Genomic DNA, 13,790 nt, shown 5'->3' on the forward strand with positions numbered 1-13,790 from the left:
GGCTGACTGTCCGTTCAGAATGAGGAGGGCAACCGTTGTCCAAGAATATGGAAACAGCATGTCTGGGGTGTGGCCTGGCCTGGCCTGCTGGCCTGGATTATTGCTTTTCGAGGGCGAAACGGGCCGAGACTGGCTGACCTTTTTGTCTTCGTCATGTCGTGTTGGCCCCCAACAGGTTTCTCTGGTCGTCGGGGCCGTCGGTCGGTCGGCGAGATCGGGGAGTTCTAGGCCTAGCACGGGAGCGAGAGAGAGAGAAGCAAACTGCCGTCAGCGCCCGTTGACCTGCTTTGTGCCTTTCTGCTGCTGAAAAATACTACGGAGCTTTCAGTGTCTGAGGTAATCCGATGGCTGCCGAGCACAACACAAAGAGTACTACCGGACTAAGGGCTCTTTTCCAGCCGTGTGGGTAAATAAGAGTTATGCCGCTGCAAATGCCGATGTCTTTTGTCCTCTGATGCTCAAGATGGCGTGGAGAGACAATAACAAAGGAGAGAGACACAGGACTGGAAAGCTGAAGCTTGGACTGGAGGAGCTCTGGCACACTACTTTTAATTCATATTGTCCTTTTTTCCCCCCTCACCAACGGCGCATCGCTCGTTACAAGCGCCGACCTCCGATGCCGAGCAGCAGCTGAGTCCGTTGAGAATCCACAACCGCGCGGCCTGAAACAGGCCTCTCAGGTTGAATGCGGCTGCACAAGGATTCGATCCTCGTGACTTGCGTATGCAGACGCATCATCATCCATGAGGGACCCCCATCCAAGGCTCATCATAGATGGCAATTTGACGATCAAGGCACGGATGGCCGACCAAAGACTACGCATTTGCGGATGCATCGGGACTACGTAGACCAAAAAATTTCAAATTTCCAGCGCGGCGTCGTCATCCCCCTCTGATCGCAATTTCCAGCCCTGATATTCTGTAGGCTACCAAATTGCGCTCGATGGTCGATCAATAGATGGACATGTAACCTGCTTGTTTGCCAACATTGAAGGCCTGGATTAGACTTGTCTGATGACGCAGCAGATGCAAAAGGCGAAAGGCTGGAAGTTGAATATGGCGTTGCTGATCGCTGCAGCAAACTGCAACTGCTGCAAAAAGTGACAGTGGAGAGTGGAGTCCATCTTGTTGCTGAAGTGGGGAAGCAAAACCGAGGTGAAATTTAGTGGAGCCAAGACTTGTGCCATAGCTCACCAGCCCAGTGCCGTTGCGCTGCTCCACCTTCCCTGCAGCCTTTCCGCTTTTCAAGGCTGGCATTTGCCAGATCGAAGGGTCCACTTCTTGCCTTGCCCCGCACCATAACCCCTGCAAGTCTTGCCCTCTGCAGCTGAGCTGTTATCACCCTCTCTAACATCCGTGGGGTCACTTACTCACGTCATGAGCTGTGCTGATATCGGGGTGAGCGGAGAGTTGTGGGTAGTAGATGACGCACTGGAACTCAAAGCAGGACTCAAAAAAGGTGTTTCGAGAAGCAGCTGAGTATGCGAAGCCCAGCTCTTAATAAGCTAGAGTCTGCAAACAAATTTGTCTCGGCACAGGCACAGCTGGGAAATGCTTGTCTCGGCTCAGCGGCAGCGGCGAACTTCAGGACCATCTCCAGGTCCGGACTATGATGGATAACAGGCAAACGCGGTGGTAAGGCGAAGCCCTTTGCCCGCACGATCAGTCATCAGAGCACAGTGACGAAATAGTGGCCACCCGCAATGCAATGTCTCCGCAGGCCCGGAACGTGGCTTTTCTATTGGCTCGGTCAGGTACCGAGGAGTTGTTAGCAACCCCGACCTGTGGCTACGGATTACAGTGGGCCTCTTTCGGGGTGCTTGGCCCGGCTTAACGCCGCCGAGGTATCGCTGACCGCCTTCTCTCAAGACACGCATTCACCGCTTGGAGCTGTTGTTGGAGCTGTCATTACCTCCAAGCTTCTGCTCTCATTCTCCGTCGCATTCACCTGTCCAACCACTGCACATTTCTTCACTTTGAGCTCATTCGCTGGGCCAATTTGCCTCCTTTCACGTAATCCATTTTCACCTAACCTGGTCGACCAAGTGACTACTTCCAGTGACCGACTGTCAGCCTGGACCCAAGTTGTGCTTATCAGGCCCTGGGTACATCATTCGGCTGATCTGTGTGCTCTGTTCATCCATTCAGTGTTCAGTGCCGCAAACACACAGGTGAGAAGCCGGCTGTTTTTTTCAATTGAATCGAGATCCGGTGTCTGGGCGACATTTGTAGGCTGCCTTTGTAGCCAGCCAAAGCACATCAGCAAAGCAAGGCAAGGCCTAGGACCCGGGGTGTGAGGCAACAAGGCCAAAGCTTCGAAGCAGGGCAAAGCCAAACCCCGGCCTCTAGACAGCTCCCCTGGCACCTGGCCTTTCTCTTCATCCATTCATATTCTGCCGCTGCCATCGTCCCGACTTTCTCCTGTTTCCTTCTTCTGCTTCCCCAACTGTACTGCACCTTGCAACCCGAGAGCGACGCCCATCTTCCCGATCCCAGATTCCACAACAGTGATCACCAGGGGACTCCCTTAACCCTGCTGGTTTCATACCGGGGACCTGCATCCTCTCTTGAATGAGGACGGCAGAGTCCTTTCCGATCGAATTCTGATTGATCGATTGATTGCGAAACGGATTACAAAGTCACTCTGAGCATCTCGCTTTTTGGTAAGTGACCTGTCTCTCGTCTCGCCTCCAGTTCCCCCGGCAAAAGGCGAAAGGAAACCAGCGGCTGCACTTGCAGTTACTGGTTACTGCAGCAGCAACGGGCAACTTGTTCCTGCTCTTTCGGGCTGCTTTCCACCTGCTGTTGCTGGTCGTCTGCTGGCATCGCAATCGGAGTGCTGGAGCCGCGCGATTGGCTTCGGTTGCTCCACTTATCGGCGGCCTGGTGGCTTCAGCATCGACCTGTGCACTGTATCAGCAGCACGCCCGCAGAGTCGCAGCCACTGGCCTGTCATCGTCCATCAGCCAGCACCCACCGCTCGGGCCAGCGCGCAGCTTGGAAGTCTGTTTGCGTCTCTTTACCCGCTGCACTTCCCACTGACCGACCGCCCTGCCTTGACCTCTTGTTTGCCTACTATCATCCATCTTGTCTGCTTTCCTACCGGTTTTTTTCTCTTTTTTTTTTTTCCCCCATCGACTGACCATCCTGTGCGTATCTGCAGTCGGTGGTCATCATCACCATGGCCACTCCAGCGGTGCAAGTCACTCCCGATACCCTTATCACCTTCAAGGTGAGCCTTGATGGCTCGCCTCGTCGCTTTAAGCTGCCTCTGCGCGATGTCGGCATCAACGTCCTCGAGGGCAAGGTATGTCTAGTTGATGAACTACACTACTTGCAGATACTAAGTAACACATTTGGTAGCTTCGTGCTGCCCTGAACATCCCTCCGGAGGTCGATGCCGTCTTTGAGCGCTTCTCCGACTCTGCCGCTGCCTTTGTCGTGCTGGACCAAAACAAGCCTGCCGTCTACAAGCAACTCTACCGTGCTGCCAAGGCGAAGCAGAAGCTTAAGTTGCGTGTCACAACTAAGAAGCCCGAGGAGGCTAACAACAAGCCTCAGCCGGCTGCCGTTGAGGATGCTCCCGAGCAGGAGGCTCAGCAGCCTGTCGAGTCTGTCCCTGCACCGGAGCGCGAGGCTGACTCGGCAACCGCCGAGAACATCGCTTCTGCCCCTGAGAGACCTGCCAGTCCCATGCCTGAGGAGAAGCAGGTCGAGATTACCCAGGCTGCCGCCGAGCAGAGCACCACCGAGACCAACAGTGCTATTGAGTCGTTCGGTGAGAAGCTGAAGACCAGCACAGAGTACCTGAGAGAGGTTCTCAACGAGGCCTCGACAGCGCCTGCTGCTGCTCCAGAGCAGCTGCCACCTGTTCCTGCACCGGCTCCCGCGGCTGTTCCTCTTCCCTGCCGCGTTGATTGCCCGCCTCTGCGTTCTCACTACGCTGTGTGCTGCAACAACTGCGACCGGACCATTCCCGATGCCCACTACCACTGCTCGACCTGTGACGATGGCGACTTTGACCTGTGCTAGGAATGTGTCGACCGCGGGGTCACCTGCAAGGGTGCTGATCACTGGATGATCAAGCGCTTTGTCCGCGATGGCGTCATTATCAACAGCACAACGGAGCGTCTTCCGCCCAAGACGAAGCCTGCTCCCACGGAAACCCCCAAGCCTGCGACGACGTCGGCGTCACCTCCGAGGACCTTCCCTACCGGTCCTGCAGCTCCCGTCACTTCTGTCACCCCTCCTATTGCTCCTCCGGTGCCGACAATGACCTCCGAGCGTATTATCCCCGTTTTCAACGACTTCCTGTACTCAAGCATGCGCACTTGCAACTGCTGTGTACGGGACTTCCCGGAGGTGGCCTTTGTCCACTGCACTACTTGCGAGGACTATGACCTCTGCCGTTCTTGCTTCGCCAAGAACCGCCACGGTCATCACCCCGGCCATGCCTTTGTTCCCGCCGTTGAAGGCACCAGGCTGGAGCCCGAGGTGGCTCGTCTCCTGGCCCCTGGCCGGGGAGTCATCCACAATGCCCTGTGCGATGGCTGCGATAACACCATCCGTGGTGTTCGTCACAAGTGCCTGAACTGCCCTGACTGGGACTACTGCTCTCAGTGTATTCTGAATGCCCCTGTCATCCATCCGGGCCACCGCTTCGTGCCCATCTACGAGCCTCTGGAGCAGGCAGACAGTAATGCCAACTTCCGCTTCCAGTCTCGTCCTGTACACTTCGGCATTTGCTGCGATGGCCCACTTTGCAATAACGGGCCCAACAGCAACCGATACATTGTTGGCGACCGCTACAAGTGCGCTGTTTGCCACGACACCGACTTCTGCGAGGCTTGCGAGGCCAGCCCCGCTAACACTCATAACAAGACTCACCCACTTATCAAGTTCAAGACTCCTGTTCGCCATGTGAGCGTCACCACCACCGGTGAGAACGAGCATGGTCGTCAGATGCCACCTATGGGTGATCGCAGGGTGCCCCGTCCTCGTGCTCCCGAGTCAGCTCCTCATCAGTGCCCTGCTCCCAGCAACGTTGGCAACGTCCAGACCGTTGTTGACGTCAAGCCGATTGAGCCAGAGGTTCCTGTCAAGGAGGAGAAAGTTGAGGAGAAGGTCGAGAAGAAGCCAGAGCCGGTTGTTGAGAAGGAGCCATCGGCTGAAGAGCTCGAGGCCACTTTCGTCCGCGACACTGTTCAGGATGGCACCGTCCTTGCTCCCAACCACCTCTTCGAGCAGACTTGGGTTCTGCGCAACACGGGCAAGGTCGCCTGGCCGGCTGGCTGCTCGGTCAAGTTCGTTGGTGGCGACTACATGGGCCGCGTTGACTCGGCCCACCCTGCTGCCTCGAAGGAGGTTGAGGAGTCTTGCGAGTCGACCGTTTGCGACCGCGCCGTCCAGCCCGGCGAGGAGGCTCCCTTCACCGTGCTCCTGCGCACTCCCTACCGCGCATGCCGTGTTATTTCCCACTGGCGTCTAACCACCCCGAAGGGTACCAAGTTCGGCCACCGCCTGTGGTGCGATGTTGTTGTTGAGAAGCCCAAGTCTCGTTCTCCTTCTCCTGCTCCCGCCTTCGTCGAGGAGAAGGCCAAGGAAGTGAGCCCCGAGCCCGAGCCGGCCACCAGCCAGATGATCTTCCCCAAGCTGGACAGAGAGTCGCCCGTTATGAGCGTTCATGAGGAGGAGGCCCGGTCGGAGGGTGTTCCTACTTCTGTCGCAGTTCCAAGCATCCAGGATGAGTTTGAGGACTGCGAGGACGTCGACTGGCCTGAAAACGGCTCGGAGGATGGGTTCCTTACTGATGAGGAGTACGACGTTCTTGATGCCTCGGATGAGGAGTTCTCCATGGGGTTGCACCCGTCGACGAGCAAACAGAAGTAAGGTTGACGTGCTCAAGCGAGAAGAGTTGGTCGATCCGAGTGAAGCTGGGTTATGAACACGAACTGGATTGATGGTAAATGATGGATGAAACGGATTGATTCGATGGATGACATGAATGGATTATGGGATTCTGCTCTTATCTTTGTTTTCGGAACGGGTGTGTCTTGTCTTTATGTTCTCCTTTCCATCTTGTGTTACGGGGGATGTGTACGGTTTGTTTGTTGTCTCCTTTCCTTTTTCGCTTCCTTTTCTCAATTCAAGCTCTCTTTCTCACTGTCTTCAGTTGCACTGGCACAAGCACTCCATAACTTGCTACCTGCCTGGCAGCCGAGAAAACAAAAAAAAAAGCTGCTCACATAGCACACACCACCATCCCTCTCCGCACTTTGTAAACATGTCTTTTGGTTGGTCAACTGCTTGGTCGATTGATACGGTTGGATCTTCCATCTCGAATGTGGGCACAAGAGTGTTTGTGCACCTCTTGTGCCCATTTTTGAGACTTCGTTTGCTTCTATCCCCCTGTACTTGCTTTACCTGCACTGTGTTCTCTGGACAAAAAGGAACGAAAAAAGATGGAAAAATCAAGGTCTGGCATAAGAGGCAGGACGTTATTGATATGACTCGTTGGCTCTTTATAGCCTCGAGTACCTGACTGGTCCGGCCCAAACTTGACCATTGAAAGGAGCAAAACAGTTGCAAGGACAGCTAAGGGCATGTTGCGTGTTTGCGTGTGGCGTGTATATGGAGAGGTAGTAGCCAGTTGATGGTGTCCATTCGACGGATGGAAATGGATTGATGGAATGAGTCCGGCACACTCGTCAGTCAGACTCTCTCAGACAGACAGAAAGAATTCAGATTGATCCCCTCTCTGTTTAGGTAAATTTCAAGGTTTACATATCACCATAAATGGCCGGATGATGATAGCCGTGGTGAATGTGTATTGATTCTCAACCTAAGACTACGGGCGGCCTACTAGGAGAGCGCAACTTTTCCAGGAAATTCTAGGTCGTAATATTTGATATAGGTAGTTCAGGAGACCATCAGTAGGGATTAAGCTTTTGCTCTAACGGGGCCTACACTCCGCTTACTTCCGTTTCTGGACAGGCTGGGGAGGAGTGATGTTCTGTGTCGGCTCAATCTTAGGCACCAGGCCAAAGCGTTTATGCCCCTGATCGAATATCTGTATTATCTCGTCAGCTTCATCTCAACCCTCTCATCACCACATGGGCAACTCACAGCATAAACAGACTTAAGGAACGTGTCCCCCAGAATATCGAACGAGTTCTTCCCCCTGGACTGCACCCCTCCGTACCACAGCTTCTCATCAGCCAGCCCATACAGCAAATCCTCCTTCTGAATGACAAATTCGTTTCTCCCCACGCCAATCTTGAACTCGGGTAAGTCATCCAGCGTCACGCTTGTCGGCACCACCCAGCCCATGTATTTGTTTGAATAGGTCGCGCCCTTGATAGCTTTATACAGTGCCTCGCAGACTTCATCGCTCATTAGTGCCAGGGTAGTACCTGTGTCGGCAATAGCATAGTTATTCGACCGTTTAATAGTGTGCCCATTAATGCTGACAGTGGGGGAAGAGAATTCCCAGAACCCGCGACGCGTCTCGATATCAATCCAAGTGATATCCTGCCCAGAGCTCTTGACCAAATCGCTGTCGATAAAGCCGAACGTGTAAAACGACTCCTTACTCTCGCTGTTGTCATCCCCATCACGCACGCTGTATAAAGCGCAAGTAAAAACCTGCGCATCCTTGGGCACATCCCCCTGCGACATCATGTTTTCCATGGGGGTGTTCTGCGGATCGGGCATGCCGTGGTTGGAGACAGAGTTGAGCTTGCGGAAGGCGAGACCTAACAGGCCGTCCATGCCGGACTGGGCGAGTTCCGGGGAGAGGGTCTCGGCAACCTCTATGGCTTGGTTGCGAATGAGAAGGCCGCCGACAGAGATGTTGTCTGTACCAACGAAGCCTGAGGCGTGGCTCCCGTCACCGTATTGGATGGTCCAGGATTTTCCTTGTTTGAGTGTCCAGGTCTTGGACTGGGAGGGGTTGAAGGCGCGGGGGTTGACCTGCTGGGCGTCAGTATGGTTGAGGAAATGAAAAGAGCTGTTGATGTCGTACCCAGAGATCTGAAGACCCAGTATCAAAATCCAGCATGACCTTCTGCTGATTGCTACCGACGAGTACCTCACACAGATACGCAGCGTCGTACTCGAAGTCCGAAGCTGGGACATAGCCTGGTTTCTTATCGCCCTTCTTATCAAAAGAAAGGGCACTCCATAGAGCAGCGAGAATTCCTGTCTTGGGCTCCTGGTCGAAGTACTTGTAATATGGACCTGGCTTGGTAGGCTGGAACTGGTAGCGCACTAAAGTCCGAACGTATGCCTTGGTGCCGTTGCGTTGGTACTTGGGGTTCGGGATTACCTTCACCTTACGGATGCTGGTCTTCTCGCGGAGTCTCCTTTGGGTCTTGAGAATGGCTTCATTGGATGGGGCATCTTGGTGCTCTTCGGCTCGCATGGTGAATAGACTTTGATGTTCTGATGAACGGCTGGAGTTTAGACGGAGTCAACTACTAAAATTCAAGAGGAAGCTGAAGGTTTCAGGGATTGAAAAATATGCAATACGTTGATGATGCAGCGGGTATGAAGCTTAGGATTCTTCAGTGTTTACCCTTTCGGAGTCGGGAGAGCATTTAATAAAAGCTTGCAGAGACTTATATAGGAAAAGGAAGGAATCTCTCGAGTTGGCGCCTTCGCACATGACTTGATGATATTAGCATTGTAGCAGTAAGGAGCAATGGGTGAATTATCAAAAGACTGTGATGACTGTTGCCATTCCGACGGAAATACCAGCCACAAGAATTACGAGGACAAATGATCCCAACTTCACTGTTCGAACTTAACATTTAGCATGCTGGGCCTATCCTGATATATATAGTTAGGTACTTCTTGGTTTCGGTTCTCTTCGCGTAAGTAACATCTACTGGCAAGATGGCAGTGGAATTTATGGACATATAGGAGGGTTCCAATTCAGATTGGATCATTGTTCACACAAGAAATCCTTGGTGGTTTGCACGGCACTGGTAGTCGTACGACTGTTGCATACAGTAAGCCCCTGGCGATCAGGAGAGGGCGTCTGTGCATGACTGACTTCCTGAAAAGGTTTTAAAGGTGAAGTTTCTGACCGAGGTTGGCTGACATCTTAAGGTGAGCGTAGGGTAACTCTGCCAAAGATAAATCCCCTAACACCGTTACTCAACCAGCACTCCTCGCCCTCAACTAGGGAACTGGCCGGGATTGTGGCCTCGACAGCCATGCCCCTGTTATTGGTTAGAACGTCCCAATCAAGTAGCACTATCGAAGATTTGCGTACCTTTTCAGAGCCCATCTTCTCGATGTACCATCTTGCCCACCGCTGCCTTTCTCCGCACTATACTCCTTACTTACAGCAGGTGTCACCCATCTGCCATCTCTCCAAAAATAAGGTGTCGTAACAGACCCCTCCATGATATCTCCCGTGGTTTCGGAGACGATGAGGACCTCCTTTAAATCAAGCAAACCGATCTGTGCCCGTTGCCTTGCCCCATCATATACAGCCCGCTTAGAGGTCTTAAAGTGGGTATACTCTGACCGAGCAGATCCCATCTGGTCAACCATGACCATATACTCAGGGGACTTTACTGGCATATTGGTGCTCGTTTTATCGGTTTTGATTCCTTCTGGAGGTGGAAGTACCTCTGGGAAGAGGTTTTCCAAAGGCGTTTGCGAAACTGGGCCGGTAACGATCTTGAGCTGGCCAAGTTTTGTGATGGACACCCTCACTCTCATAGGAGATGATATATTTTCACCCAAACTGCTCAGAATGAATTCCTCGAGACGCTTCAGGCCGGCCTCACCACTGAGAATGTCAATTGCAGCATCCCAACCCCAGTGTGTCGCTGCTCTGAGAATTCGGTCACGGTGGAAGTCAAGCATGTACAAGGGCGACCTATTTGCCCAGTTCCAGCCAGCATGAGTGAGATCGGAGCCAGCTACCTGAAGCAATGCCTTGTCATAACGGAGAGATGAAAAGAGTTCAAAGTCTTCGGCCATTGTGACTCGAACTCAGGTGAAGAGGGTTTGGAACTGTGGGACGAGGTTAAGAACTGATGAGTGATATATTAGACTCAAAACCCTAAAGTGGGGTAAAGGAATGCTGCTGAATATAAATATCAGTCATTATAAGATCTAATCCTTACTTACTGACACTAATATACAAGAATATTATATCGTATGATAAATTTACTTGAACCGACAGGAGCTTTATGAGAGTGAAGCTGAGAGCTTCGGACTGCATGAGTGAGCAATTGTGTGTAAATGAGATTGAATGAGGGGCCAGTCGGGGCAAGCACTCCGCCGTGGCAGGGCCAGTGCGCCCCTCGACGCCTATCAGGGAGAACTGGGTGAAACATGAAGGCTCGAGCCACTGGGCAGCGATAATATGACTCCACAACATGACGCTATGGACAAGCCAACAGAAGGGCCACCAAAGCTGTGATCAGAGCCACCACGGCCACAAGGGCAGACCTGGGGGCGGGCAGAGCCGGAAAAACAGCGCCAAGTTTCCACCGGGGGCAGAGCTGCGCTGTAATTGGGCCAGTGGGCACAAGGTGGGCAAAGTGGGCGCGCGTCGGTCCACGGGCCACGGGTGAGCAGCACGATTTTTTTTTGTTCGCAGGCTTCGGCCGAGCAACGGCTGCTATCTGCTCTGGGCTGGCTCTGGTACCGCACCGCACGGAAGGCCGCAAAGCCATCGCCCACTCCCAGTCCCACTGCGACCAGCTTTCAGCTTTTGATGCGAACCTGCATCATCGAATCGGCTGGGTACCGCGTCGGTTTACCCTGTCACCAAATAAGTTCATTGGCCTTTCGCTGCGTCGAGCTTGCTGCTAAGCTAGGGATACGGCCTTCACGGCTTCGGAACTGGGTCTCGTGGGACGCTGGGATTTTACCCCTCCACTCCCGTCACTGGACACTGTCGCGCTAAGTCAAGTCGCCTGCCAGCGAAGGTCGTCGTGCCGCTCTGCCGCTTCAACTACCACCACAGCCTCTCCCCTCTAGCTATCCTGTAGCCCTCTAACCCCTCCCCCTCCCCTTTCTCCTCTTCATAACCCGGATTAGTCATATTCAGCCATGGCTCCCGCACCACCCGCCGGCCCGTTGGGGTCCCCATCGGCGCCCGTGTCGGCCGATTCGTCGCTGTGGGATCGCATCTCGACTTGGGTCTCGGAGCACAAGGCCGTGGTCTACACCATTGCCGGTGTCGCGGTTGTCATTACCACTGCCGGCGCCGTCTACTACATCCGCAGTGCCCCTGACGAGGTCTGTCGCTTCTCCTCCAGCCTGCCCTGTTCTGTTTCGCCTCCTGCCTTGCCACTGACGCTTGACCCTCCCAGCAGGAGACAACACCACGTCCTAGCAAGAAGGAGCGCCGGAAACGGAAGCAGGCCGAGAAGGAGGCCGAAGCCGAGAAGTCTGCGAAGGCTGCTGAGGCTGCTCCGTCCGCCAAGGCTGCCTCCATCGAGGCTGCCAACGAGCTGCCCGAGATCGACGAGAACACGGTCCAAACGCTCACGGAGTCCCAGCGCAAGGAGTATGCCCAGAAGTTGAAGGAGGCTGGCAACAAGGCCTATGTGGCCAAGGAGTTCCACAGGGCGATCGAGCTCTACACGAAGGCCATCCTCTGCAGACCGGATCCCGTCTACTACTCCAACCGCGCTGCGTGCTGGAATGCGCTCAGCGAGTGGGAAAAGGTTGTCGAGGATACCACTGCCGCTATCAACCTCGATCCGGAATACGTTAAAGCGCTCAACCGGCGTGCTAATGCCTACGATCACCTCGGCCAGTACAGCGAGGCGCTTCTTGACTTCACCGCGAGCTGCATTATCGATGGCTTCCGCAACGAGCAGGCAGCCCAGGCTGTCGAGCGCCTGCTCAAGAAGTTCGCCGAGACCAAGGCGAAGGAGATCCTCAAGACCAAGCCCGCCAAGCTGCCGAGCTCAACCTTCGTGGGCAACTACCTCCAAAGTTTCCGGGCCAAGCCGCGCCCGGAGGGTCTGGAGGACGACGCCGAGATTGAGGAGGAGTCTGGAAAGGGTCAGCTTCGGAGAGGTCTGAAGGCTCTAGAGAGCAAGACGGGCCCGGGCTATGAGGAGGCTGCTGAGGCTTTCGAAAAGGCGTTGGAGCTGGGCGACCTTGGCGAGTACGAGGCTCTTGCCTACAACATGCGCGGTACCTTCCGCAATCTCATGGGCAAGCATGAGGAGGCCCTTGCTGATCTCACCAAGAGCATCGAGCTGGATCCCAGCCTGACCCAGAGCTACATCAAGCGGGCCAGCATGAACCTGGAACAGGGTACGTTGGGTATTTTTGGGCTATTAGTTTGGTGGCACATGGTTGCTGACTACTTCCCCTAGGCTCCCCTGAGAAGGCAGAGGAGGACTTCGCTGCGGCTCTGGCCAAGAACCCCCAGGATCCCGACATCTACTACCACCGGGCGCAACTTCACTTCATTAAAGGCGAATTCGCTGAGGCCCAGAAGGATTATCAGAAGTCGATCGACCTGGACAGTGACTTCATCTTTTCCCATATCCAGCTTGGTGTGACCCAGTACAAGATGGGTTCGATCGCTTCGTCCATGGCCACTTTCCGCCGGTGCATCAAGAACTTCGAGAGGACACCGGATGTGTACAACTACTACGGCGAGCTGCTCCTCGACCAGGGCAAGTTTACTGAGGCCATCGAGAAGTTCGAGAAAGCCATTGAGCTCGAGAAGGAGACCAAGCCGACTTGCATGAACGTGCTGCCGCTTATTAACAAGTCACTTGCCGTCTTCCAGTGGAAGCAGGATTTCGCAGAGGCTGAGAAGCTCTGCGAAAAGGCGCTGATCAGTATGTCCCCCTAACCATCCTCTTACGTTACACAGAATTGACACGGGAAAAACAAAACAGTTGACCCCGAGTGCGACATCGCCGTCGCGACCATGGCGCAGTTGCTCCTGCAGCAAGGCAAGGTGACGGAGGCGCTCAAGTACTTCGAGCGCGCCGCCGAGCTGGCCCGTACGGAGGGCGAGCTGGTTAATGCCCTGTCGTACGCCGAGGCCACGCGCACCCAGATCCAAGTCCAAGAGAAGTATCCCAAGCTGGCCAGCAAGCTGGCTGCGATGGGCCAGGTGATGCGGTAAATTTCGAGATCGGTACCGGGGGTGGGGAATCAGGTGATGATGGGGAGACGGGGGGCATGATGTGAGAAGTGGTGTGTGTATGTGACAAGGGACGGAGACAGGGACAAGAAGGTTGAAATGAAACTAGGTCCGGGAACAACGGGTGCGGACGGGTTCGGGTTGACCGTGTAAAAACCACCAAACCAAACAGCAACCCCCAAACACAACATCCAAGCACAACCCCAACAAAATGATTTTTCTTTCATGAAATGTGGTTATATACTTTCGGAAAGCCTCGCTTGATAAACGGTGGTTGCAGGGCTTTGTGGGGTTGAATAATTTTTTGTTCTCTTGATTCTATCCTTTGTATTGGTTTCTTGAGTTGACAGACGAGATACACTTAAGGGGCAGGGGTCACCAGGGGTATGTAAAGACATTCAGCTCTTGCTGCTACGTAGGTTACCACATTTCGATAGGTATACAGACGACCCTCGTTGCTCTAGTGGTAGCGAGGTGACAAGCTCCGTCTGATCGGTACCGGCACTGTAGTCTTGAGCGAAGGGGGAAGGCAGTCTCGTTTAGACGGCAGTAGTATAGTCTAGTTATGAACTTATATATGTACGGGTGGTGGTATGACATCTCTACGCTCACAATCCGTGGGTGAAGGGAGGTTTCGGGGAGGTGGC

General features: G+C 54.0%; 4 protein-coding genes across 4 annotated transcripts; 2 read left to right on the forward strand and 2 right to left on the reverse strand.

Moving 5' to 3' along the window:
- Positions 1-3,180: 3,180 nt before the first annotated feature.
- CTHT_0062850 (zinc-binding domain-containing protein) lies at positions 3,181-5,888 on the forward strand (the record flags this gene model as incomplete). Its single annotated transcript, XM_006696530.1, has 3 exons — positions 3,181-3,306; positions 3,363-3,944; positions 4,032-5,888. The coding sequence occupies 3 exons, from the start codon at positions 3,181-3,183 to the stop codon at positions 5,886-5,888; spliced, it is 2,565 nt and encodes an 854-aa protein (XP_006696593.1).
- Positions 5,889-6,972: 1,084 nt separating this feature from the next.
- Positions 6,973-8,421, reverse strand: CTHT_0062860 (aspartic-type endopeptidase-like protein; the record flags this gene model as incomplete). Its single annotated transcript, XM_006696531.1, has 3 exons — positions 6,973-7,056; positions 7,125-7,970; positions 8,023-8,421. 3 exons carry the CDS (start codon positions 8,419-8,421, stop codon positions 6,973-6,975), a joined length of 1,329 nt encoding a protein of 442 aa, XP_006696594.1.
- A 684-nt stretch (positions 8,422-9,105) lies between these two features.
- CTHT_0062870 (putative 4-amino-4-deoxychorismate protein) lies at positions 9,106-9,995 on the reverse strand (the record flags this gene model as incomplete). The annotated part of the gene is made up of 2 exons (XM_006696532.1): positions 9,106-9,223; positions 9,277-9,995. The coding sequence occupies 2 exons, from the start codon at positions 9,993-9,995 to the stop codon at positions 9,106-9,108; spliced, it is 837 nt and encodes a 278-aa protein (XP_006696595.1).
- Positions 9,996-11,075: 1,080 nt separating this feature from the next.
- CTHT_0062880 (mitochondrial import receptor subunit-like protein) lies at positions 11,076-13,125 on the forward strand (the record flags this gene model as incomplete). Its single annotated transcript, XM_006696533.1, has 4 exons — positions 11,076-11,264; positions 11,339-12,296; positions 12,359-12,832; positions 12,893-13,125. The coding sequence occupies 4 exons, from the start codon at positions 11,076-11,078 to the stop codon at positions 13,123-13,125; spliced, it is 1,854 nt and encodes a 617-aa protein (XP_006696596.1).
- Positions 13,126-13,790: the final 665 nt, after the last annotated feature.

Source organism: Thermochaetoides thermophila, assembly GCF_000221225.1.
Source record: "Thermochaetoides thermophila DSM 1495 unplaced genomic scaffold scf7180000011821, whole genome shotgun sequence".
NCBI lineage: Eukaryota > Fungi > Ascomycota > Sordariomycetes > Sordariales > Chaetomiaceae > Thermochaetoides > Thermochaetoides thermophila.